This window comes from Rhinolophus sinicus, linkage group LG05 (assembly GCF_036562045.2).
Source record: "Rhinolophus sinicus isolate RSC01 linkage group LG05, ASM3656204v1, whole genome shotgun sequence".
NCBI classification, from domain to species: domain Eukaryota; kingdom Metazoa; phylum Chordata; class Mammalia; order Chiroptera; family Rhinolophidae; genus Rhinolophus; species Rhinolophus sinicus.
In genome coordinates, this window is record NC_133755.1 from 130954458 (window position 1) to 130982446 (window position 27989).

The window sequence follows — 27989 nt, forward strand, 5'->3', positions numbered from 1 at the left end:
CCTACCATCTCTACTCACATCTCATTGGCCACAAGTCAGTTACATGGCCACATGTACCCATAAGGAAGGTTGAGAAATGCAGCTAAAATCAGGGGTGCTGCTGCTACAGAAGGGAAAAGAGAAGAGATTTACAGGACAGCCATCAGCCTTGGCATGTCTACTTACAGAGGCAGGTGATGAAGACGGTCACTGAGAGGTCACTGGTGGAAAACGAAAAAGGAGGCTCTTCAGGCACTGCAAGTGGCATGGGTGAATGTTCAGAAAAATGAAAAGAAACCATATTCTTAGAAAAAGATACGGGGAAATTGAGAATAGTTAAAGACAGGCAGATTAAATACTTCTCAGAACCTCAAAAAAATTTGTTTTCATTTGTTATTTTTATGAAGGTGGTAGTCCCACAATGAAGTAAATGTAAGCAATGTATTTTATCATTTTAAAATAATCTGTGATAACCTGTCGGATATCCAACTTACTTGACTTCATTGGGATTTTGTTGACATGTAATCGTATTACCAGCACTTCATTTCATTCATTTTTTCATTTAACAAACACATATGCCAGACACTGAACTGGGTGAGGGGATATAATAGCGAGTGAAACAGAACAATGGTCTCAGCCCACGTGGTGCTTACATGAGATAGATTCTAATCAAATATTTACCCAAATAAATCTAAACCTGTAATTGTGATAAGTGCTACCAACAAAAGAAACATGGTATAATGTTAAAAGGGGGGTTTACGCTAGTCAAGGGAACAAAGAAGCTTCCCAGAGGAGGTGATGCATGGGCTGAGGTCTAAAGTAGAGAGAACTAAGTAGGAGGAGGGGAGGATGCTGGCTAATGGTTAGAAGGTTTGAAAGGTCTTGACTGGAGGGAGAACTGAGAAGGGCTCCTTTAGCAGAACATAACAATATGAGACCTGAGACAAAGTACAAAACAGTACCTATAGTTTGCTACCTTTCATGCAAACAAGAGAGGAAATAAGAAAATATGCATGCATCTGTTATTTGTACGAAACACACATGCACACACATACATGATAAACCAGAAAAACAATGAGATTGGTTACCGACAGCGGATAAGTAGGAATGGAGTGAGGAATGGAGAATTTCGGAACAGAATAGAAGGGATATGGGGGAGTGACGTGGCTCTGAGTATAACTTTTTATACAGTTCTGACTTTAGAACCATGTTAATAGCATACACTCCAAAAGTAAATAATTTAAGTCATGTGGGGCAGGGGGAACCCAAAAAGGAACACAAACAGTAACATATGAACCTAACTGCATTACAAGTGAATAACATAACCAGACTGAAGTAGATGGGGATGAAAAGAACTTACCTAACATAACTTTGGAAAACAGTATTTGCTATAAATGCTAAGGCTAAATTAAATTTTTCATAGGCGTATGGGTTAGCAACTGTGAAATTACTTTATGAGCATTCTAGGATTGAGCAATAAGTTAAATAAAGGTGGAATGCTGGGCTAAATCCTGTGATGTTGGATTGTAGTAAGAGGTATCAGTATGAATGTATGGTTACACACACACACGGACGACAGGGACAGAGAGGGGTGAGACAAACAAGGACAGACGTGTGCACATGTGTGTATCCATCTGTTTCCTAACTGCTTGCTGACAGGGCCTAGAAGGAATGCCACCCAGTAGTTATGAGGATACTTACTTGGTACTCAGATCTTGGTTTTAAATGCCATTCCCCAATAAAGAGAATTGGGGCTCTTTGAATTCTAGGGCTGGATCAAGACCAATACAAGTTGAGCCTGGGGTCCCAGGTGACGCCAGAAGTAAGGAAGTGCTTGAAAACTTATAGGGACATGAAAGGACACAGGGGCCAAACCTGGGACAATCTGGGTAATGAAAATTATACCAATGGATTATAACTACCGTGTGTCCCCGAAAATAAGACCTAACCGGAAAATAAGCCCTAGCATGATTTTTCAGGATGACATCCCCTGAACATAAGCCTAATGCGTCTTTTGGAGCAAAAATTAATATAAGACCCGGTCTTATTTTCGGGGAAACACGGTAGTAGAAGATAATGCCCACGAGTCCATACCAATATAAACACATAATTAAAGAGTAAATTGGGGAGAAGGGACAGCTCTTCCTTTCAGTAGAATTTCATTAATAAGTGTAGAAAGAAAGATGAAATCACCACTCGACAAACACAATAGTCATAATTATTTTAAGCAAGAATCATCAGTGGATGATAAAACTAGTGAGCAAAATATAATAAAAAACAGGTATTTACACATTCTTAAAGTATCTCCCTACAAGACATTTACTCATTACAAAGAGAAAACATAGTAACTTACAGTGAGGAAACCTGGTAGACCACCTTAGCCAAGTGAACAAACATCACCAGTTACAAGACATACTGACATCTTGTGTCTCCTGACAAGATGCACAGAGAACGGCACAGCATCACTTCGGGGATATTCTTGCCAAAAATGCATGACCTGAATTTAATTGTGAAGAAAAGCCAGAAAAAAACCCATGTTGAGATACACATTCTAAACAAACGTCCAGGGCTCTTCAAGTGTCAAAGTTATAAATGACAAAGAAAATGGAACTGTCCCGAATTAAAAGAGACTAAGAAGACATGACAATTTAATGCAATGTGAGATTTTATTTCCAAAAAAAAAAAAAAAAAGCAGTAGTGGGACAATTAACAAATTTAAATAAGGTTTGTAGGTTAGATAATAGTGTTGTATCGAAGTCAATTTCCTGGTTTTGATTGTACTGCAGTTAAAGATGTTAACGTTTGGCGAAGCTGCGTGAAGGGCATATGAGCAGCCTCTGGAGTACTTCTGGAACTTGTTTGTAAGTCTGAAATTATTTTACAATTATTTTAAAATGTAAAGTTTAAAACAGAGCAAAAGACCTGTAATGAAGTGTTCTGTTATTAAAATCCAACATACTTGCCAAAAACCAAACAATGAGGCCTGAGAAGGCGGCTGGCCAGACCGTGTTGGGACTTAGCCACGCTGAGGGATGTAGGCCTTTTATCAGGAACAATGAGAAACCACGAAAGGGTTTTAAGAAGAGATTGGGTGTGCGTCAGTTCATCACTGAGAGTCCCAATAGGAAACAGATGGCACACTTGGAATAAGATAATTTGAGGAAGATTTACTTACATGAGATTGTAAAAGTATGGGTACAGGGACCCTTCAACTAAACCCAACAGGTGGGTGGGTGGGGTAAAACGAGAAAAGGGGCGTTAGGCTGGCAAAGAATGGGGAGCCCAAGGGGTGAGGCATGGAAATGGAGGAGAACGTTTGAAGGAGGGGGATAATTAGGGAGGTCAAATGTGTAAGGTGAGAGCTGAAAACGGTCTTTGGGTAAAGTCACTTGGTCAATCTGTGACTTTGGCAACGACTGTGTCAACAAAATGATGGAGGAAGGTGGACCAGAGTGAGTTAAGTGAGACAATGAGAAAATGGGGACAAGTCTTTTGATACATTTGGCTGTATCAGAGAGGGGAAGGATAGGACACACTTCGTTCTGTAAGCTTTCCAACTATCCATTGTGGAATCCACTGGAACAATGGGAACACCTTTAACAAATTCTCCAAGTCACTGTAATTACAAAGAATGGTACTTTGTGGAGTCTTGAGCATATCTACAAAATGATTCTATTAACAAGTCAAAATCAGTCAAACAAAACGTTCAAACTTAGTATCTAAATGGCACCCGCTCTCCAAATCCAAACATGACCAAAAAATAGGAAGTTTCCTAAGATCACAGTTGCAACAATATTGACATTTTCATTTCAGAGCACTCAGGCATGATTTAGGGGATACACAATGTGACAACATTTCTAGTGCCTCATGCAAACTCCTGGATGTAAAATAAAAAAATTAAAGATAAGTTTTTATAATGTTTTGACTTCAGGAAAAATACAGAACACACAAATATAGCAATATTTTATATACCTGCATAACACTAATTTTCCCCAAAACAGCAATTTTGAGAAAAATTAAAGCTTCAGTAACAACTGTAATTACTTTCTGGTCTAGTCTCCTAACCAGCCTAGTTTCTAGAATCCTGCTTCTAAAAGACTCCTCCAGGTTTAATGGAGTTTTGCAGGTATATGCTGGGTGCTGGGTTCTATAGTCCCTTACAGAACTTTTGGGAAAAGCTTGTTATCACCTGCTTTGCCGTGTGACCCTTCCTACCATCACTGATTGCTCCAAGTGCTTTCAAGTTTTGTTCTCCTAGTGCTCATAGCCCTATGAGTCAACCTTAAATGGTCTAGCAGTTTTATAACCGTAGCCCCACTGAGCAATCTGACTCCCTTCACAAGATGGAGGTGGTCAGGTCAGTGTCCAGCTTCCCACAGCTGTTCTTCTCAACCCAAACTAATCCCTGCAAATTCACCTTCTTGCTCTCTCCAGCCTTGTTCTTTTTCATTCTAAAACAGGTCTACAATCTCTTTTGTTGCGCTGTCAGCCGTAGAATCTCCATCATTATTTCTTACAAGGGACTTTCATGAACCCCAGAGTTCCTGAGGGAAGGTTTGCAGATGAAACTACCCATCATTGCTCTACTCGCTAGATTAAAGCTTTTCAAAAGTACGTAGTTCTCAAAATTAAAATTTTTCAGCTGGGTAATCCTCACTCCACAAACATCTTTTAAAAAACATGTAGGTCTTTTTGAGACTATTTCCCCTAGAATTTGTTTGAAATTGGCCTGAAAGATTAAATTAAGATTATATACACAGGCACAGTATTTTTATCTCTTCATTCCGTAGGAAGTCAAGTGAAACACAAAGTAGCTATTCCTGAATCATCTTGAATTTTCAGCACCTAACAATGTATACCTTTAATAACTGAATGTTAGGGCTTTCTTTCTAAAACAAATGCACTTTGTTTGGGGAACTGCTTTTTGATCAATTCCCTTACAATTCCCTTCCATGGTTCTTAGATTATTTTTTAATACCAATATTTTTCTTTCCAACAGCTAGAATGAGGAAGCTTCATTTTGTTAATAAAATTACCAGAATTCGGACTAAGCATCAAACTTTTAAATGGAGGTCAATGGAGCTCCTAATTTTTAGTGCCCTAATTAGACATTAGCAACTAAACTTAAAATTTCTCTCTTAATTCTTTAAATTTCAGTTCCCTCCCCTGAAATAACACTGAGAACAAGCAAATGATAAGCTAAAATGGTTGAGACGTGTTTGCTTGAGAGCCCCAATCCAACAAACATGGACAAAGGAATAGAGAAAACTTGTATGAGCTTAAAAGTGATTGTCATGCGGCGTGTCATGTGGGGTCTCTGGTCCCGCTCCCCACAGAAGAACGCAGGACATGGTGAAGCCAAAAAGGAACACCCACGGAGACATAGGTAGGGGAGTCATACCTCTATAGTCTTGCTGGCGGCTAGGTTGCAGACACAGGAAGCAGGAGCCACACGATCTGCAACTTGCTGTCCTCTTCTCTGCCAACCAACCAACCCCTTGCTAACTGCAATCCACGCTTGCCAGCCACCATCTTTTTGCTAGCCCCCATTTTCTGCTAGCGTAGCCACAGCAGTTATATTAGTGGCCAATGGCTCACTGGTTACCGCTGACGGCCATCTAATCACAGCTGATGGCCATTTACTACCTGAGCCAGCACCTTTCCACGTGAGGCTGAGAGCCTGGAAATTGCACTCCTGGTTCTGTCCCCACAGTGATAAAGGCTAGAAAGTAAAAGCTGAGCTTCTCGTTGGGTCACATGCATTCAATCCACGTTTGTCACATTTGTTCCACACCCCCTGTGAATGTCCTTATACAGCACTGGACTTCCAGAAAAAGCCAGAGACTCACAAACTTCAAGAGTTAGGGAAATATATTTTAAGTCAGTCTTTTTAAGTGTAAAAATGTTAGCTGAGAAAGCAAATTTCCATAACTGAATTTTAAAACTGAGTTTTAAAAAAATCTTTTCTACTTAAAAAAAAAGCACCATAAAACATTTATGGAACTATATAAAGAAATCTGTCCAACATAATCTGAACTTCTTGATTATAATGTTTGAATCCAAATCTAGCATATATTTTAATAATCCATTTGCTTTCCAACCAACTACAAATTAAAGGAAAAACATATTTTATTTTCCCATATACAAGTGGTATAAAACTATATTTGGTTTTCATCAGTCAGAAGCACAACTGCCTTTAACTAAAAACCAAATAAAGAAGAACATAGATGATACAGATTCCTTTAAATTAAAACATATTATAGCATGTATATACGTGTACACATGCTGGAAAAAAATATACTCTGCAAGATGAAGTGAAATATGCATACCCTATTGATATAACAAGGCTGAGGTACATGAATTCCTAGATCACACAATACCTCAACAAAACTTTTTACCCATAGAATAATCCATTGAAAGTAGCTGTTAGATGGAACAACAAAAACTTTTGTCCAAGGTTTTAACCCTTTTATTGACTTTCTTTTCTGCATGATCCTCTCTCAAAAGATAAACTGTATATTTTTTGTGTTTGTAAATATCATACTTTCAGGCCTTATTCCTACAGTCCTCAGAAACAATTCATTCCTTCCGCTCTTCATGCACACCTTGGTGGGTGGAGGCTTTCGCTGGGACATCTGCTTCCCCCTCAAACACAAGCTCGGCAGGGCCTGGGTGCGCCTGCTTCACAGCATGAGCTGCGTAGTTCAGGCTGGTGTTTTCAATCCAATGCCAGTAACCTGAGAAGGGGTTGTAGAGCATTCCTACCACAGTTTGAACTGACAGACCATCTGGAAAAAAAATATCAGAAAGAGTAGATTCAATAAATGTTTACCTTCCAAGTACAAAGAGTCTCATGCAACTCTCCATGTTAAAAAAAGATTCTTAACTCAATGGGCAAGAATACTTTATAACCATGTACTGATCATTCTTTACTGTGGCATAGACCGTAAACTCTAAACTGTAAAGCCAACTGCTTGGGTTGAAATCCCAGCTCTGGCACCTAGTAGATGACGACCCTGAGCAAGTCACTTAATCTTTCTGAATTTCAGTTTTCTCACATGGATAGAATATATACAGTTGTCAGAATTAGATGAGAGATGTGTGTAAAGTAACACCGTGCTTGGAATTTGGTAAGTACTCAATAAACATTAGTTGTTAGAAAATACCTGCCAACAAGTGGTTGCTCCTATAAACCATCTTTAAAATATTTTTTCTACTCTATTTTCAACAAGCTTAGTTGCAGAAATCTTTAGAACTTACTACCTTGCATTGGGCTGATAATATTCCAGTAAAACTAAGTTTATTGATACACTGTTCTGTGAACTAAAACCATGAGACATATGAATTGACTCTAAGTATTTAAGAGGAATACCAAATGCCAAATAAATGAACTGACAAATGTTATTACTTGACGAATGCAGCACATAAATCGAGTGCTCATGATGTGTAAAGCAGAGCTAGGCAACGTGGAGAGTACCGAAAGGAGACAGAGCTTGACTTCAAAGGGCTTGCAGGCTAGAAAGGGGCTTACAACCACCAAAATAACCACAATATAAAGTATGTTATAAGTACCATAAAATACCTAAAAAGTGGCAAGGGAGTTCAAAATATATCTGAGTATAAGGAAAAATAATATCTAAGATAAGCTGATACAAGGAGGGCCTCAACCAGACAAATTAAGCACGTGTAAGTAACAGACATTTGTACCTCGTCCTTAAACAAGTGAAGATGAAACAGCCAAAAAGTAATCACTGATCATCTGATTTGCTTGGCCCTGGGTTAGGTGCCACAGGTGAGAGGGAGCTGATATCTAGTAGTTAATTTTAACTTCAAGGAGTTTATGACCTAGTTGAGGAGATGAAACCAACATCCAAACAATAGTGGACTATTGAATTAAGTGTGAGGTTGTGTGATTAATAATTATAGGTACATTAAAAGTTCAGCTAGGCCTTGAAAATTGGAAAAATGCTTAATACTTACTTGATTCCAGAATGCTCTCTAGCTTTTCAGGTGAAACAAATTTCTCCCAGGTATGAGTACCTTTTGGTACAATACCTGCAATTTGCTCTGCAAAAACAATTCCCAAGGCATAGGACAGCTGTGTTTTGTTGATTGTAGTAATGAATAAAGAACCACCGGGCTAAAATAAATGTATGTATAGAAGTAAAAATGTAAATGTCAGGAGTATCATTTCGGTAAAGGCTTGGCTTTTACCCCCACCCTCCTCCTTCTTTCCAAATAATCTAAGTGCAGCTAACATACATAAGTATGAATAAAATATAATTTATCAAAATAGTATTTTTTTTCTCTTGGGAAATTCATTACTGAAGGCAGTCCATTACAAACGCACTCACTGAGTTTATGCAACAGTGCTTACAACTCTTAAAATTATACATTACTATGACTTATATTTATGCTTTAACATGCATCAACACTGTTTTCTCTTTGGGTGCCGAGCCTGTCTAACTTGTTTGGCACAGCTTACAGCTCACATCTTGGGCAGGCAAGCAACGCCAGTAAGTGTTCTTTGACAAAAACGTTAATGATTAAGGTTTGAAAGTTTTTTTGTCTTATTTTGATTTCACTAGTATAAAGAATATGAAGGGATCAAGATAAGCACTTAAATGAACACAAACCATTTTTGGGATTGTTTAGTCTACATTTTTTAGCCTGATGGGGATAAAATGCCAGAGTCCCTCCAAAATAATCATATTACTATATATGTGTGTGTATAATACATGTGTGTGTATAATACATATAATGTGTTTGTATAATACATATACACACACATATATATAATCAAATATATATATATATATATATATACATACATACATATATAGAGAGAGAGAAAGAGAAAGAGAGAGAGAGAGAGAGAAAGAGAGAGAGAGAGAGAGAGAGAGACTATATCTCAAATATCACCCCAAACGAAAAATAAGAGGAGGCCCTGAAATATTGGAATGTGCACTTAAATGAAATATGAGACACGATTTTATCACACATTGTAACTTTTCTCTGTAAAACTCCAGTACTCTAAAATATCTGATTAAGAATCATTTATGTGTCAATTACATCTTAATAGAGCTAGGGGGAAAATCACTTATGAATATCTAATCTGTGTTCTACAAAGTCCTACTATAAGGAAACAGAGTGGTGAGCAATAGCCATTTGTTTTGTTTATTTTATGTTTTCGGCCATTTAAAAAAAAACAAATTTCCATTAAAGCAAACATTAGTTTTAAATTCCACAATATCAGCATTTCTCATACGTGAAAGAACCTCCACTCATATATACTGACTGACACACAACACAAATAGTAATAATTAAGGAGTTTTGCTTGGAAAATAGGAGATAAGCCTAATAAAACTCATTTAAGAGGAAACACCAAGAAATGATTACAGATTGAAGGAGACTAAGGAGACACGGTAACAAAATGCAATGTAGGATATATATTGATCCCTGCAACAGAAAAATGACATCAGTAGAAAAACTAATGAACTTTAACAAGGTCTGTAGTGTAATTAACAGTATAATGTCAGTGTTAATTTCTAGTTTTGAGAACTGTACCATGGGTTACATACAGGACTAGGGCTACGGCGAGGTGAGGGAGGTGCCTAGGGCACAAAACTGAAGGAAGCTCTCTCTGCGGGGTGTGCAAAGGCGGGACTGGCACGGAAGAGCACATGCCTCCTTCACTTATGTGCTATCGATGCCTCACTTGCCTCACCCTAGTTCCTTTCCTTATTATGTAAATTGTTAACAGTAGGGAAACTGGGTGAAGGGTATATGCAAACTCGCTATATTATTTTTGCAACTCTTTTATGAATCTAAAATTATTTAAAAATGAAAGCTATTTTTAAAAAGCGCTGTTTAGGTAAGGGTTAAGCATTTCATTCTTTTAGCTCGTGACCTTAGGGTGTTACCTCTTGAATACATAAACAACAGAGTTGACATAGTAATAATAATATTTATTAAAATTTGGAACCACTTTCAGAGGACTATGTCTGGGGCAAATTATATAAGCATAATAATATAATGGAAAGAACCATGCTTGAAATCAAAAGGTGTAGATTTTAAGCTCCACATAAGTGCCTAGTGACCTCTGATATTTCCCAAATTCTGATATTCATTGGTCAAAGGCAGTGATAACAATGCCCTCCTTGCCTTCCTAACCTGGTTATAGGTAATATCAAGTGAGATCACATGTATGAAGTATTCTTTTATAAGCTGAAAACTGTTATACACAACACAGAGTTACTTAAATGCTAAGTCAATTTATGCTAATGATGGTTTTCAAGTATTAATCAAAACCACCTTCTTATTAGTTTGTCATTCAATGTCTATTAGGTATTTAATTTAGACTTTACCAGTGTAAAACTACCACTCTAAATCTATTGGTTGTATTATAATGTTCAGCACCAACATTTTTAAAGCTCCCTAGACACTGAGATACTGGATCTGGAAAACCCCGGTCCTGAGGGCAAGCTGAAAGGCAGAAGCAATCTTCAGCAGAGATGCTGTCCCGTAATCCTGGCTTCCTGGTTTCAAGTATTATGAAACATTTATTGCTATGGGTACATACACACATTGAAAAGAGAAAACAAACAAGTAAACTCCATAAGTCTTACTTTTAACACTTGACAGCAGCACTGTATAAATGTTTCTAGATCAATCACATGTTCTACCACTTCAGAAGCTACAACACCATCAAATGTTTCTGTAGTCTCTCCCACAATCTCTTCCAGGGAACATGCTCTGTACTCTATCCTCTTATCCAGGACTGGATCAAATGATTTATGGCGCTGTGCTGTTTTAATGTTTTCATCCACAGGGTCAATTCCAATAACTGAAGCTCCAAGCCGCCCTAGAGGCTAATGGCATAAAAAACCGTTACCCGCAGGAAGAAAATAGAACACCTGTTAGCAATAAAAAGCTGATTAAAAAGGAAATAAGATTAACCACGAGGGGATAATCATTGGAGATAATTTATGGGTACAGGGAAGTTCATTGTACCATTTTCTCTAGTTTGTACACGTTTGAAAATTTCCAAATAAACAGCTTAAAAGTGACAACAGGGGCGGCCAGATGGCTCAGTTGGTTAGAGCGCGAGCTCTGAACAACAGGGTTGCCGGGAGCTGCACCCCCTGCAACTAAAGATTGAAAAACGGCAAATGGACTTGGAGCTGAGCTGCACCCTCCACAACTAGATTGAAGGACGACTTGGAGCTGATGGGCCCTGCAGACACACACTGTTCCCCAATATTCCCCAATAAAATAAAATTAAAAAGTGAGAATAACATAATAAGAAAAAAACTTACCAAGAACTACTTGAGAATAGTGAAAAAAGTTTTGTCTACATTCTCTAGGTACATTTATATGTACATAATATAGTATCGACACATTTAAAGTGCAATAAATGTTTTGTAAAAGCCACAAAATTTTCTGACATTCAAATTGTCTAAAGAACAATTTTTTTCTCAATAGTTCTTTTCTGTGACTGATCAGAAATGATTCTTCATAGCTAATTCTACTTTCGACTTTTATATTCAATCACTTCCCATAACATGCCCAAGTTTCTAAACACAGCCTTAATTTTTATCAAAACTTGCATAGCATTTATTTTATAACTCTTTAGTCAATAAGTTAAAAGTATAAATCAAATTATTTTAACTGTAGAGACATAGATCTGCAACAATAGACTGAGAAAATTGTAGAACATGTATAGTAAAATCTTATTCATCTACCGCTTGATACAGCACATATTCATGATTCTGGGGGATGTATTTTCATATATTTTACATTTCCTGAAATGTTGTAATTGATATCAGAAAAAAACATCCCACTGCCATACGAAGAACATGTTTTCTGTGCATGTAGAAACTTAGGTAAGTATCAAAGGCGTCTTTTTGGTGGTCAATTTGGCTGTTACAGAGCTTGACAGAAACATTCCATTGAACATTCTTTACTTAAATATTCATATCCTATACTGCTGCTTAAAACACCTTTCAAAGATCAGATTACGATGCAGTATTGAAAAAAATTTGTATTCTTATAGAAGAATACAAAATAGAGCTGCAGGACATACATGTACTATAAGCTAAAGCAAACCTTCACAGGGAGAGGGAGTATTCTTCTAAGTACTCTAAGGCACCTGAGAAGGGAAGAGACACACAGCGGGCAAAACTCTGTCAGGTTTTGATACCAAAGCAAGTGCAGAAGGACAGCTTATCATTGCATCTAAATCAATGGAAATTACCTAATCTCTTGGGATGGAAGAGACAACAAAATTTTCAAAGCTATTCAAATGACCAGTGACTCATATTTGTGTTAAAAAAAAATCCTTCATTATAATTTTCTGAAATTTTTCTATATTTTTAAGAAAAAGTATGTATTCCTTTCATAATCATAAAAATATTAAACACATTAGGCATTTCTCAAATGAACAATATTGTTTGTCAAAAGGATAAATGAGGCATAAGCCATTTCTCATTTTTATCCCCCAGTTAAAAATGGCAGGAAAGTTGAAAATCACTTACTTCAGCTAACAATCCACCACCACAGCCAACATCAAGAATCTTCATCCCAGACAAAGGTTTTCCTGGCTGGTGATTAGCAACGGTTTTTAAAAGATTGTCTCTTTAAAAAAATTCAAAACATATAAAATGTATTAATTTTATCAATTAAGTCTTAAAAGTGAACATTAAACTCTCATTTCTTCAAGGAAACATTAAACTCTCATTTTAAATGGATTATTGATATTCTGGGTAAACAGATTTTTTATTTTCAGCATTGATGGAAATGACTATGTTTAATTTGTAAGATATTTTTAATAATCAAAAGCAGGAGGTTTAAAGCAAAGCTTTTGAATTAATCTAGTAATAATTACATTTTAATTATTAGCTTAGTCATAATCTAAGAAAAAGTTTAAAAATAATCCATTTTAGATTAACCCAATTTTATTTGCTTGAGATATCACAGCACTTATTAGCTACATTGTAGTACTTGCTACACCCATTTCACGTCTGCAACCAATAGGTTATTTTACATGGCTTAGAAGAAGCAAATTGAAATCTGTATTTTCAGAATTTGCCTCTATTCCCTTCTAAATTGAGTCTCTTTTAATATTCTACGTTAGTGGTATTTTCATAATCATGTTAACAGGCATCCAAATCAAGGAAACTTAATTCTAAGATAATCATGGTAATACTTTGCCACATGGGCAAACATAAGCACACATGCATGGGCACTCACACAGAGATATATGTCTAACAGTATTGTAAACTAAACTTTTAAGTTGGACTATATATGAATTTTAATTATGTTTACATTAAAATAATGTTATACCAGGGTGCCAGAAAATGTATACAAATGGTCACTTTGGTAAAGTTGCTGTAGGGAAGATGTTGAGGACAATTTGCCTTCATTGATTGATGTAAGCTTTTGTCTATTAGCTTCTGTCTGTTCCTGTACATGAGACGATTTCTGTGCTGTGATCAGGGGTTGAGTAAATTCCCCCTTTGGTCTCATTCTCCCTAGCAAGGGAGATATGAGATATTTGCTGTTCTGTCTGTGCTGTGAGGTGATGGTTAGCTTATGGTGAAAGAAATTCTTGATCAGGGGTTGAGAATTCCTTCTTTGTTCTGTCTGTTCGCCCACATCAGCAGATGAAGTAAAAAGGTAGCTAAGTTATATCAGGACGACGTGACAGGCACGTTGCCAGGCTTTGGAAGACCTTGGGCTGATGGTCCCAAGCAAGAACAGTAGATATTGCTTGTCTGGATGAATTGGCCCTTCAGCCGGATGGGCAGGATTTCATATCAGTAACTGCCGGACCCTCCCAGAACTGGCCATTCCTTCAGAGGGAAGGAAGGAACATAAAACTTGGCTCCGGGGTACATCTAAAGAGATATATAAGAGACCTCAGGTGAATTAATATTGACTGATTGCTGTTTCAAGAGATCGCTATTTAGAAGATTTGCTGAGTGGATTGTTTCAGAATAAGAGATCAGAACTTGCCTCAATGGACAGTAGAGACTTTTTTGTTGGTGAATTGTTATCATTCTAGCATCTTTGGGAACTTGTATATAACTTGCAGCTTGCAGTATCAGAAGACTTCATAACTTACAACAACAACAACAACAACAACAACAATGCTAACAGCAGCAGCATTCTTGGGAACTAGCAAACAGCGGTGTGGGAGACGCCTGAGGTTCTCTCAGCTACAGACCTGGCAAGATTTTGATTCCTGACTTTTCCAGTGCTGTTCTCCCCGTTTGGTGAGCTTTGGGCATCTACTGTAATAGTTACTATCCTATAAAGCTTATTACTGCTTTTGAATACTCCTTACTGATGTTATTTGTGTATTTAGCCATGCAACTTTTGATCAATAGTAAACATATGTTGGGATCTCTTAAACTTATATGTACGTGTACTCCTTTGACATGATATTGGTCTCAATGTGTATAGTTTAGTCTTAACCACCTTTACTTTCTGTCATTAGCACATTCTATTCATTGCCTTTGTCTTTTGCTATTGCATATTGCTAAATAAATTGATTCGATATTGATAAATAAATTAATTAGCTCCACTCTAGCGTGTGTCCCGCCCCCCCCCCTTTTTCTTTTCCCTGCTCATCATTACAGTTGCTCAAGCAGTAGTTTGCCATAATCAGAAGTGTCTGGACACTGATGGTAACCACTTTGAGCACCTCTAGTAATTGCAGACGTCAAACATGAGTTGTATTCATCTTTTGCTGTTGGTATATATTGAGTATTACAATTTTAATAGTTTTTCCTTCCTTAAAATGTGTATACATTTTATTGGCACCCTCTGTACATAATAAGGATATCTTAGGATATCTTTTATTGCTACTAAAATTAATTGACATCTAAGAATAACCTAGATGGTGGTTCAGTAGATCATTTCAGAAGGTTGTAATATACAGAAAGGACCCATTTCAAATGAAGTCCAATCCATTCTTCACACATTGGCCAAAATGACTCCTTTATGTCATAATTTAGATCACATCACTTCCCTTCAATGGCTTCCAATTATGCTCACAATAATATCTAAACTTCTAACCATAACGTGTACTGGGTGATATGTTTTAGTGTGATGTCTAAGTGATGGTATCACAGCAGTTTGAATAGAGTAATTCTCAAGCTGAGAATATATCAAAACTCTCTGGAAGGGTTGCTAAAACATAGTCTGCTGACCCCCAAAGCAGTAGGTTCAGGGCAAGACCTGAGCATTTTGCAATTCTAACAACTTCTCAGGTAAAACCGATGTTGCTAGCACAGGGCCTACACCTTTCACTGATCTAGCCAAACAGAACGACATTTCGCTTTTCTCTGCCTTAGTTTTTCAGTGATCATCAACTCGGTGGTAATAAAAAGGTAACAGTATTTCTCTTTTTGATGTACTGGTTCTGGATGAACCACCAAAAAACCATTGGGAAGTTCCTTGAGGGCAGTCTGAGTCTGATAGTCTGTGTCTATTACAGAGCCTTGCCCATGCCATCTGCTCAAAAATGTTTAATGAATAAATAAATAAATGGACATAAGAATGAATGAACAATTTCTTGATAAAGGGAGTCTGATGAGCCTTTGCCTTTACGTCCCATGGCAAACTATATGTCCCTGTAGTACAGGGACTATATTTCAAATGATGAATATCTTTGTAGCTTCTATGGTATCTGGCCCCCAAGCTCTATACAACATAAGTGCTCCATAAATACTTGCTGAATTGAACCGTCTCAGTAGTCACTTTATTAGGACTGCCTGAAGGTCAAAGTTGTTATAAAATGACCTTGATACCATAGGACCCTAGTTCCTTTTCATAAGGATTTAGTTCTAATTAACCTGATAATGTCCAAAAATGCTTCAAATTAATTTATGAAAGCAGCCCAGAACTTGGATGTTATTTAAAAATATTAATGGTTTCAAACAATGGATATTGAAGAGAATATTCCTAATTTCTAAAGCAAACTTAAAACACAGCATTTTGAACCTAAGTATAAATCAAGAGAAAAATGAACTCAAAAGAATTATTAAAAAGAGTTGCATTTTAAAAGACAGACTTTCTGGCACGTTACCTAATAAATGGCACCCTAAGGTCGTTCATAGAATGAAGAGGTGCATATACTCCTTGCTCATCCCACCACCTGTGAGCCAGGGCCAGGAAGGTTTTCACCTCACTGCTGTCTACAGTGGTTTGAGAAGTACTGTACCGTCTTGTCCAAGGGTACCTAAGAGGTCAAAATGAAGAGCCAGGAAAAAAATGCTGTTTTAAAACATGTAACATGGATATATTATGTATAAAGATACTCTAATTTACAATGTATTAGAGTCTAAATACTCATTCTTGATGTTTCAAAATGAAGTTTTCTTATCACATTACTTATAAATATGGTATACACATATATATCACAGATGAAACAAAATTAATTTGCTTTCAAAGTAAGTTACAATGAAAATGAAACTATAAAACTTGGCCTTCTGGGTCACATCTGATAACAACAACAACAACAACAATAATAATAATAATAATAGCAGCTGTAGAAGTAACCATTTACTGAGCACTGACTAAACGCCAATACTATTTAAGAACTCCACACGTCATATGTCATCTCATGTAATCCTCCCAGAAACTTTCTAAGGTACTGTTATCCCCATTACGCAGATAAGAAAAGGGAGGCTCAGGGAGATTAAGTAAGTGGTGCAGCCAGGATTTGCAGCAGACGCCTCCATCTTCTCCATTTCTACTGCCATCATCCAAACCAAGCTCCCGTCATCTCTAGCTTACGTTTTGTCCTAGCCTTTGAGTTTGACAGCCTGCTCCCTACCTCATCCCCCTCTAATCTGTTCTCCACAACGCAGTCACTACTCTCCTCATCCTCCCCACTTCAGCCAAATGGGTCTTGTTTCAGTGCTATGAACTGACCATGCCTGCTCCTTCCTCGAGTACTTTGTATATATTGTTCCCTCCAACTAGACCATTATTCTCACATTCCCCCTTCCCTCCTCTACACACCTAATTAATTCCTTCCCATCTTTCAGCTTTGAATGGATGTCATCTAAGAAGTCTTCCCTGAGTCTCAAAACTGGGTTATATTACCTATTTTAAGTCCTATAAAACTTTGTACTTCTTCATAGGGCTATGAGATTATTTGATCATGTCTCCCATTAAAACATAAGCTCTATGAGGGCAAGGCATGGACTGTCTAGCTTACCATTTTATTCCTAGTGAGTGACTAGCATAGTTCCTGGAACACAGTTGGTGCTCAGGAAACACTTGTCAAATGAATAGGCTGAGGGAGGAGGCCCAGAAAAGTATAATTAACCTTAAAAAAAAGGTTTTTAATTAGATGGGCTCAAACAGGCAACTAAATAGGCATCAGACAGACAACTACACCGAATTCCAGATCAACGTACATGATAAGAAAATTGTCCAAAGGTTTTTGGGTAAAAGAGAATAAGGCTGTTAGGTAAGAATAGGTAACGCCATTCAAATTTTCTCTATTTTTTCTTAGCTTCATAGAATACATTCTATATTGATTAGTTATTAACATTTTAAGAGTTAAATGTCACTTTTCTTTAATATTATATTATGAATATTACCCTCCTTTTCAATGCTTCTTGAAAAATAAAGAACTTACAACAGATAACTGTCAGTGGGTGCTCAGTTGACTGAAGAATGATTTTGCAGACATCAAATCTTAAGAGCTACCTCATTTACAAGTAGAAGCATGCACTCATGCCTTAACTCTATGCATTTACAAGGTTAGAAATTGGTTTATAAAATAAGAATACAGAAGGACATTATGTTGATTCAATCTTACTACCGAAAACATACTTATTCCCCTTATCATACTATTTTATGCTACACCCAAATGATTTATAATTTTAAGCACGGCATTATTTGTGTCCTGTCATAAAAATATTGAGGAAGCAAAGAGTACGTCTTCAAGTAATATAATCTTATATTAAAAATACAAGTTATCTCTGAATATGGATGAAGGGTACACACCATATACTATACTACAATTTTTCTGTGGGTTTGAAATATTCCACATTTTAAAGTTGCTGGAAAAATAAGAATAGTTAAATAAATAAAAGCAACTTAATCAAACCACAGGAGCTATTATGTACTGACAGGGTTTATTAAACACAACCAATACAAAACTATTATTGCACATAATTATGAAAATATTTGCCACAGTAATGAATAAACTTACCTGTAAGTTTTCATTGTATTCAAGCAGGCAAAAGTCATTCTATAGGATCTGGACCACATGATTCTGTATTCTTGGAAAACCCATGGTTTAATTTTTAGAGTCCAACTGAGCTGATTCTCCGAATAAACTGAAAAAAAAATTAAATGTCTAGAGAAAGCATTGCACAGTAAGAATCCTTACTATGCATGTACTTGAAGAAACTATTTTATATGGCAATTTTATATTACAACTGACAAACAAAAGGATTATTTTCTTAATTTTGGATTTTATTCTAAAATATACAATAAAGATCTTGCATTCTGCCATCTAACTCTAATCAGACACTTCTGAAATTATAATTAGCAAAATTAAGTAATGCATATTTAAGTTTTCCATGCCATTAATTTTTACATCCACATTATGCTGCACGAAATTATAAAAAATGATATTTAAATTAAAACTACATTACCTCTTTTTTTTTTTTTTTTTTTTTTTTTTTTTTTTTTTTTTAGGGGAACAGGACTTTATTGGGGAACAGTGTGTACTTCCAGGATGTTTTTCCAAGTCAAGTTGTTGTCCTTTCAGTCTTAGTTGTGGAGGGCGCAGTTCAGCTCCAGGTCCAGTTGCTGTTGCTAGTTGCAAGGGGTGCAGCCCACCATCCCTTGCAGAAGTCGAACCAGCAACCTTGTGGTTGAGAGTCCACTGGCCCATGTGGGAATCGAACCGGCAGCCTTCGGAGTTAGGAGCACGGAGCTCCAACTGCCTGAGCCACCTGGCCGGCCCTACATTACCTTTTAAATTAAGGTAATACTGATTCTGAGATTATTTGTGAAAACCAGTTCAAATTCTGTCACTTTCATGTTAGCTATATGAAATGGATTTATACATATGCTCAACATCCTTTACAGAACAAAAAATATCTCATTAATAAATACTCATCCAGTCTATATATTCAAACTTACATTATGAACTAATACTCTACTGCAGAACATTCAATTGTTTAACTGAATGTTTAACATTTAGACAAAGTAGACCTTAGAGCAAAGAAAATCACTATGGAAAATTATTATGATATAAAGGGTGACCCATCAAGAAGACAGTGCAATCCTAAATGTGTATGTGCCAAACAATAGACTTCCAAAACACATGAAGCAAAAGTAGAATTGAGAGGAGAAATAAGGATATCTACAACTATAGTTGGAGACTTCAACACACCTTTTTCAGTAATTAATAGAACCACTAGACAAAAAAATGGGCAAGGATACAAAAGAACTGAACAAGACCATCAACCAATAAGATCTAATTAAAATTTATAAAACATTTCACCCAAACAAAAACAGAATATACATTCTTTCAAGCATGCATGGAGCACTCATGATAGACCATGTCCTGGGATATAAAACAAACCCTCACAACTTTAAGAGAAGTGAAATCATATGAAGTATGTTCTCTAAGTATAATGGACTCAAACTAGAAATAAATAACAGAAAGATAACATGAAAAGAACAAAACACTTAGAAATTAAACAACACAATTCTAAACAATCCATGAGTCAAAGACAAAGTCTCAGGGAAATAAAACTGAAATAAATTAAAATATATAACATATAAAAATCCGTGGGCATAGCTAAAGCAGTAATTAGGGAGAAATTCATAGCACTAAATACTCATTTTAGAAAAGGCAAGAGATCTCAAATTAATAATCTAAGTTTCTTCAACAAATAAGAAAAGAGAGTAAAATAAACCCAAAGCAAGCAGAAAGAAGGAAATAATACTGATAAAAGTAGAAATCAATGGCATTTTAAAACAAAACGAAATAGATAAATCAAGTAAAAAGCTAACTCCTGCCCTCTACAACTAGATTGAAAACAACTACTTGGCTTGGAGCTGATGGATCTTGGAAAAATACACTTAAATAAAGTTAAAAAACAAACAAACAAAAACGTTAATTCCTTGCAAAGATCAATAAAACTGATAAACTTCTAGCAAGGCTGACAAAGAAAGAGAAGGCCTAAATTACTAACATCAGGAATGAAAGAGGGGATATCACTTATGAAGCCAACAGACATAAAAATGATGGTAAGGAACAACTCTACACAGTGAAATTCTACAAATTTAGACGAAATGGACTAATTCCATGAAAATCACCAAAACCCATGCAAAATGAAACAGGTGGCCTGAATAATCCTGTAACTACTAAAGATACTGAATTCATAGTTAAAACCTTCTGAAAAATAAATCTCCAGGCTCAGATAGCTTCACTGGTGAATTCTACCAAATACTTAAAGGAGAAAAAACAACCAGCTCTACCCAATCTCTTCCAAAAACAGAAGAGTGAGGAACATCTCTCAATCCATTTTATAAAATTAGAATTACTCTAATACAAAAACCGGACAAAGATGGTACACCAAAGAAACCACAGACCAATTTCGCTCAGGAACAGACACAAAAATTCTCAACAATTAGTAAATGGAATTCAGCAACATATAAAAAGAATACTAAAGCACAACCAAGTGGGATTTTTTCAGCTATGCAACACTAGTTCATATTTTTTTAAAAAATCAATGTAATCTACCATATTAATAATCAAAAGAAGAAAAACCACATATTCTTATTAATTGATATGGACAAAACATTTGACAAAACCACACCCACTTATGATTAAAAATTCTCAGCAAACTAAGAATGGAAGGGAAATTCTTCAATCTATAGAGCATCCATAAAAACCCTCGCATGCACAGTGCTTAATGGTGAAAGACTAAGTGCTTTACCCCTAAAATCAGGAGCAAGGCAAGAATGCCCATTCTCAGGACTCCTTTTCAAAACAGTACTAAAAATTTTAGCCAGTGAACTAGGCAAAAACAACACATAAACCAAGGAAATAAAGACATACAGAATGAAAAGGAAGAAATTAAATTGTCCTTAGTTGAAAAAAAAAAAAAGCTCTTGGAACTAATATATGAGTTCAGCAAGGTCACAGATTACAAGGTCAACACACAAAAAGTCAACTGTTTCTGTATATTAATACTAACAATAAACAATTGGAAAGGAAAATCCAAATGCTGTATCATTTAAAATCAGTCCAAAACAGAATAAATTACTTCCATTGTTGTGTTAGGTTGGTGCAAAAGTAACTGCGGTTTAAAAGGCTAGAAATTGCAAAAACCGCAATTACTTTTGTACCAACCTAATATAAATGTAAAAAGGGTCTGTATGCTGAAAATTTATATAAAATACTGATAAAAAGAACTTAAAGGCAACCTAATAATCGGTGAGACTCAACATGGATTGGAAGACTCAACATCAATTCTCCCCAAATTTATCTATTTGTTTAACACAATTCTTATCAAAATCCCAATCGTATTCTTTTGTAAATACAGATAAGCTGATCGTAAAATTGATATGAAAAGACAAAAGAAATAGAATAGTTAAAACAATACTGAAGAATAAAATTACAGGAATCACAATAACCAATTTTAAGGCTTACCAGAGAACTACAGTAATCAAGACTGTGGTATTGGAGAGGGGACAAACACAAATATCAATGCAACAGAAGAGAATCCAGAGATAGACCAAAAAAGTTTACCCAGCTGGTTTTTTGACAATGGTGCAAAAGCAGTTCAATGGAAGAATAGTCTTTTCAATAAATGGTATTGACACAATCAGACATTATAAACAAAAAAGAAAACTTCAACTTTAATCTCAAATCTTATACAAAAATGAACTCAAAATGGATTATTGACCTGAATACAAACCTATGAAACTTTTAGAAGAAAATATAGGAGAAGCTCTTTATGATTTAGGATTAGGCATAGAGTTCTGACAACAAAAACACAATCCTTAAAAAAAAGTGATTAAAATGGACTTAATCAAAATTGAAAACTTTTGCTCTGCAAAAGACCCTGTTAAGAAGAAGAAAAGACAAGTCATAGAATGAGAGGAAATATTTGCAAATATACCCCACAAAGGACTTATCTCTGGAATATATGAGGATGTTCTTTAAACTCAACAGTAAAAAACAAAAAACTCCCATAAAAAAAAAAAAAAAACAACAACAACAAGTAACGCAATTACAAAATGGATGTGGACATTATAAAATGGGTATAAACAGACAGGAACATACATCTCATCAAAGAGGATATATAATACAAATGCAAATAAGCACAAGAAGATGTAAATATCAATAGCCATTAGAGGAATACAAATAAAAGCCACTACATGTCTATCATATTGGCTAAAATTTAACCATCCTGATATTACCAAGTGTGGACCAGGATATGAAACAACTAGATCTTTTACATATTGGTGGTGGGAATGTAAAATGGTACAGAAACGATGGAGAGCAGTTTAGCCATTTCTAATGAAGGTAAATATACACTTATCATACAACACAGGATTTGCATTTCTGGGCAAAATTTATCCCAGAAAAGTGAAAACTTCTATCCACACAAAAATCTGTACACAAATATTCATAGCAAGTTTTTCATCATAGTCAGAAACTGGAAACCACCAAATATCCTACAATAGGTGAATGGTTAAACAATCTGTGGTATATCTGTATCATGAAATACTCAGAAATCAAAAGGAATGAACTATTTGATACACAGAATAACTTGGATGGATTTTACATTGAGTGGGGAAACAAAAGACAATTTCTAAAGGTACATACTGTACAATTCCATTTACATAACACTCTTCAAATGGCAAAATTATAATAATGGAGAACAGCTCAGTGATTGCCAAGGGTTCAGGTTGGGGCCAGGGTCTGACTATGAAACAGTTCCATATCCCGATTGTGATAGTTATTACACAAATCTCTATGTGTGCTAACACACACACAATGAGTGTATGTAAAGGTGGTGAAATCCAAAGAAGGTCTGTAATTTAGGTAACAGTATCATACTAATGGCTATTTCTGGCATTGACGATGTACAGTGGTTAGGTAAGATGTTATCACTGAGGAATTGGGTGAAGGTCATATGGAAATTCTCTGTACTATTTTTGCAACTTCTTGTCTTAAATTATTTCAAAATAAAAAATTTTTAAATTACAAAGTATAAAAGGGAACTCCACAAAGCACCTCTCCTACCCTTGACTATAGTTATCCAGTTTTCCTCTCTGGAGGTAACCAATGTTACTACTAGATTTGTAAGTAAGCTTCCAGAGATATGTTATATATATATATATATATCATTTTTGTATATCAATTTCTTTTATCAATCTCTCTTGTTTTATAAAAATGCAGCACAATATACACATTCTTCTGCAACTTGCTTTCTTTCACTTGTCAATGTATCAGAGATTTTTTCTTAACAGAGCATAAAGAACTTTTTTTTAGGGCTGCATGTATCCATTGCATGGCTATCTCATTTATTTAAGCAGTGCCCTATTAATGGACATTTACTTAGGTTATTTCTAATTTCTTGCTACTCCAAAAACATAAGACTCAATTACATAGGTAATTTCATATATTTTTGAGAGTAACTGTAGACAAAATCCTAAGAATTGTGTCAAATAGCATGTGTATTTATAAATTTGTAATTGCCAGTCACAGATGTTGAACCTATTTGCAATCCCTATGATAATTTCTAGTACTGGTTTCCCCACACTGATAATACATTGATAGTCACCCTTGCAATGTATTATCAAATGTTTTTATCTTTGCTAATCTAATAGGGGAAAATGCTATCTCTGTGCAGTTATAATTTATCATGAGTGAGGTTAAATGTCCAAGGTGATGGTATTAAGAGATGGGGCCTTTGGGAGGTGATTGGGTCATGAGGGGGAAGTCCTGGTGATTGGTTTAGTGCCCTTATAAAAAAGATCCCAGAGAACACAGCAAAAAGGCTCCATCTATGACCAGGAAGTTGGCTCTCAGCAGACATAGAATCTTGGGCTTCCCAGCCTAAAGAACTGGAAGAAATAAATTTCTGTAATTTATAAGCCATCCAGTCTGTGGTATTTCATTACAGTAGTTCGAATGGACAAAGACAATGAGTATTTATATTTATATTTTGTGTCCTGTCTTTCCGTAGTCTCTAAATATTTTTCTCCTGATATTTTAATGTGTTTTTAAATTTTTTGTTTTGTTTTTTTAATAGGCCCTTCACACTCTGGCCCAAATCCATTTCAGTGTTTTCAAAAGAAAAAAAAATGTGCTTCTAGGCTTTTGCTTATGTTATTCTCTCTTCTACCACTTCCATCTCTGCTACCTACCTATCTGTACTACCTTTTAATACCCAGTTCAAACACTGGGTCTTACTCCTTTATAACTAGGCAGGTAAGTGAGATATTACTGGAGAATTACATAAATTGTGATACATAGATAAGAATATATAAGGTATTAATAAGAAAGACTCGGAGATTTTAACACTGTGCCTGCTCTCTACTCAGTGATGACCCCTATCTCCCTCACCTCCCCTATCTCTGTCAAATTAGTCCCTCAGTCATCAGTATTGCCAGAATTCTTAAGAGCTTTACAAACCACTTGACCATAACTGAGAGAAACTAATTCAGTTTGTATTAATAAATACAATGCTACCAATTCCTTCTGTACCTTGAATCTGTGATAATTATAGTATTTGAGACTTTAAAGGAATGGGGAAATTTCATCTCGTTGAAAAGTCCTTTATCCAGCACCTATTAGGTACCACGTTGATAGTGACCAAGACCCCTACCCTGCCAATATCTTAGTTCCAGGATCATTTATTATCTCGATTACTCTAAGGCCTTCCTGAGCCGAGTTTTGCCTGCCTCCATCCCACTTTCTACACAGCTGCCAAATATTATTTCTTAAACACAAGTCTAATTATGTTGCTCCTTCTGTAATTTCCCACTGTCCTTACAATAAAGTCAATCACAGGAGGTATACATGGCGTTTCATGGATTTATCCTGGCCTAAAAGGTCTGCTCTCATCCTTTGCCACTCTCCACCCTCATCTGTAGCCCTCCATTCACTCTACTTTTCAAGGAACACTTTGCAGTTTCCCAGAAACCTCCTCACAGACATTCAAGCTGGTGCTTTGGCTACGCCAACTGCTTCTGGCAACTCTTTAAAGACAGCTCCCCAAATACTTGTTAAAGAAGTTTCCTGTGGCGGCCAGATGTCTCAGTTGGTTAGAGCGCGAGTTCTGAACAAGAGGGTCACCGGTTTGATTCCCACATGGGCCAGTGTGCAGCACCCTCCACAACTAGAGTGAAGACAACGAGCTGCCACTGAGCTTCCAGAGAGGCAGCCATCTGCTCAGTTGGTTAGAGAGCGAGCTCTCAACAACAAGGTTGCCGGTTCAATTCCCACATGGGATGGTGGGCTGTGCCCCTGCAACTAAAGATTGAAAATGGCGACTGGACTTGGAGGTGAGCTGTGCCCTCCACAACTAGATTGAAGGACGACTTGGAGCTGATGGGCCCTGGAGAAACATACTGCTCCCCAACATTCCCCAATAAAAAATAAAAAAAAGTTTCCCTTCCCTAACATGGATCATATGCTCCTTCTACGTCCACTCCTAAAATCTGGAAATATATTGTGTGTGTTTTTCTAAATTCCTGATTATAAAAGACATATTTACTAAAAAAAGAAAAAAAAGTTCCAAAAAGTATATAATGATAAAATAGATCACCAACTCCACAGCTGATAATCAATGCTAAAATTTGTCTCTATTCTCTCTATATCTCCATCTATATTTGTAGCTCTATGTTCACAATACTGATTTGTAACTTACTTTAACACTATATCCTAATCATCTTTACATGTGGATACACACTGATTTAAACCACCCTTTTTATTGGCTACACTATTTTCCACCACATGAGTACCAACTTAACTCTATTGGTGTGCCTTTAAGTTTCCCATTTTTTTGCTCATTCTATCCTTATCTTAGTTGTATTCTAACATTTTTAAAGAGACATTTGAGGTATCATTCATTTTAAAATTCCCAATGCCTGGCATACAGGATTTATTAGAGTTTCATGTAAAGGATAAACTTAAGTTTCTGGTTAACATTGTGAGTTAGATAAACTGTCTTCTACAAGCATCAGGTTCAGTGTGTTAGTTTCTTGATCTTTGCTAACACAGGCTGTTGTTGAATTAACCTACTAATCAAAAAGCAGTATAGCTGCCTTAAATTCTTTCTGATAAAAGGCAAGATAAGTGCAAACAAAACACAAATACAATGCTATTAATAACTATGAACAACAGCTAGTGTGCCTTATGCCGCAGCAAAGGAAGGCACACGACCTTGAGATTCTGGCAGGCACAGAGTGGTCGACAGCTCGAGGAAGGAACTCAATCAAAATGAGACAAAGGTTGCTGGATCCATGGCGGGAGTGCACGGGCAGCGCTCTCCTGGGCCAGGACCACAGCCCCAGCTATTTTTCCCAGCCTCTGGGAAGGGGAGGACGAGGACCCAGGCTGGCCGTCTATCGGACAGTGAGGGCAGGGAACGAAGAGAAGGGTCTTGCCCTGACCCCGCGGGGAGCCCAGCGACAGCCCAACACCCTCTCCCGCGCGTGCGCACAACAGCTGGTCCGCACGGTGGGCTGCGAGCGGGGGATCACCACTCACACACTCACCCGCCGACGAAGTTAAGCGAGGACAGCGAGCCTGTGAGCCCCAGCACCCAGACCTAAGTACTCCTAAAAAACCACTCCCGGAGGAGCTGAGCTTGCGGGCTCCCCACATCGCGACAGAGAGGATCCGCCTCTTTTCCGGTCCCTCCCGTAAAAGATCCCCAACAGAAAGGTTCCGAGATCTACTCTCGCACCGTCAGGAGCCAACCTAAGCACGGTTGTATTAATCGGTGTTAAAATTTGTGACTATAGTTATTCTTCACGCTCCACACTTGTCAAATTGTGTATGCAATTAAACTATAGAATGCTTCCATTATCATACTTTTAAGATCCTCTATTATGCCTACCCCTATGACCACCACCTCAAACCTCATGACCAAAGTAGCCATCTATCATGCTTCTACTTCATGCTATGTAATCTAGCTTTTATTCCCTGTAGCTCGATTTCATATTTGACAGGTGTCTTCTAAGGGCATTTATACTCCTGTAACACTAATCCTAATTTAGATCTCAAAAGCATGGAAGCACTTCTCTAAAGGTAGAATTGTATCCCATTTCAAGGGACGCAAATGTCAGAGGGCCATTTCAAGTCTAAATTGAAAATTTATTTTCTGCAACCTGATGTTCTGGACTGAGCATACATTACATAGAACACTGTTAATTACTCAGACTAGGCAAATTTCATTAATACCGCTAGAAAGGTGATCAGTAACATTTTACTTCTAAATGTGTAAAAAGCTTTTCCTTGGGTAAGAATAAATGTCCAACAATCACTGTGTATTTTCAGCAGGCAGGATCAAATTGGTAAACCGTCCTTTGAATTTACTGCTCAGTAATGGTCTTTCATTTACAGCTTAGTAAAACATGGACCCCCTCCTAAGAGCTGTTGCAGACTTTACAGTCATCTCTTCAGAGCTCCTGTCAAGATGGCAGAAACCTCTGCACAAAAGTACATTTAACATGTGTTATAAATATTTGTTGGAGCGACTCAAGGAAAAAGCAAAGTGCAAGTATGATTAAGTGAATTTCTAAGAGTTTTATTTAAACGTACTTTCTTTGAATGTACCACCTCCCTGGGTTTTAGGGCCTTCCCACTACATTTCAATCTAACAAAAGCAATCAGTAATTTGTTTTAATATTAATACCAACAGGAAACAAAGGCCTCTTGAATACCCACTAGTTTGGATAAGCATCACAGTATTTTTCCTCTACAAATACAAAAGGCTTTT

The 27989-nt window shown here is 36.6% G+C and overlaps 1 protein-coding gene across 1 annotated transcript; it reads right to left on the reverse strand.

Annotated features, from left to right (window-relative positions):
* Positions 1 to 5832: 5832 nt before the first annotated feature.
* On the reverse strand, positions 5833 to 26920 carry COQ3 (coenzyme Q3, methyltransferase). Its single transcript, XM_019743394.2, has 7 exons — positions 26764 to 26920; positions 18215 to 18341; positions 16073 to 16225; positions 12516 to 12615; positions 10608 to 10850; positions 7960 to 8119; positions 5833 to 6767 (listed from the first exon to the last, which is right to left on the reverse strand). Exons 1-7 carry the CDS (start codon positions 26870 to 26872, stop codon positions 6559 to 6561), a joined length of 1101 nt encoding a protein of 366 aa, XP_019598953.2. The 5' UTR covers positions 26873 to 26920; the 3' UTR covers positions 5833 to 6558.
* Between the last annotated feature and the right edge of the window lie 1069 nt (positions 26921 to 27989).

Excerpts from the sequence above, each read along its gene's own strand:
- COQ3 (XM_019743394.2), bottom strand. The coding sequence starts at position 26,872 with ATGTGGGGAGCCCGCAAGCTCAGCTCCTCCGGGAGTGGTTTTTTAGGA. Across the intron at positions 18,342-26,763 it reads TCGCTTAACTTCGTCGGCGG|TTTATTCGGAGAATCAGCTC; the intron begins GTGAGTGTGTGA and ends TTTTTTTTTCAG. Across the intron at positions 6,768-7,959 it reads AGAGAGCATTCTGGAATCAA|ATGGTCTGTCAGTTCAAACT; the intron begins GTAAGTATTAAG and ends TTTTTTTTCCAG.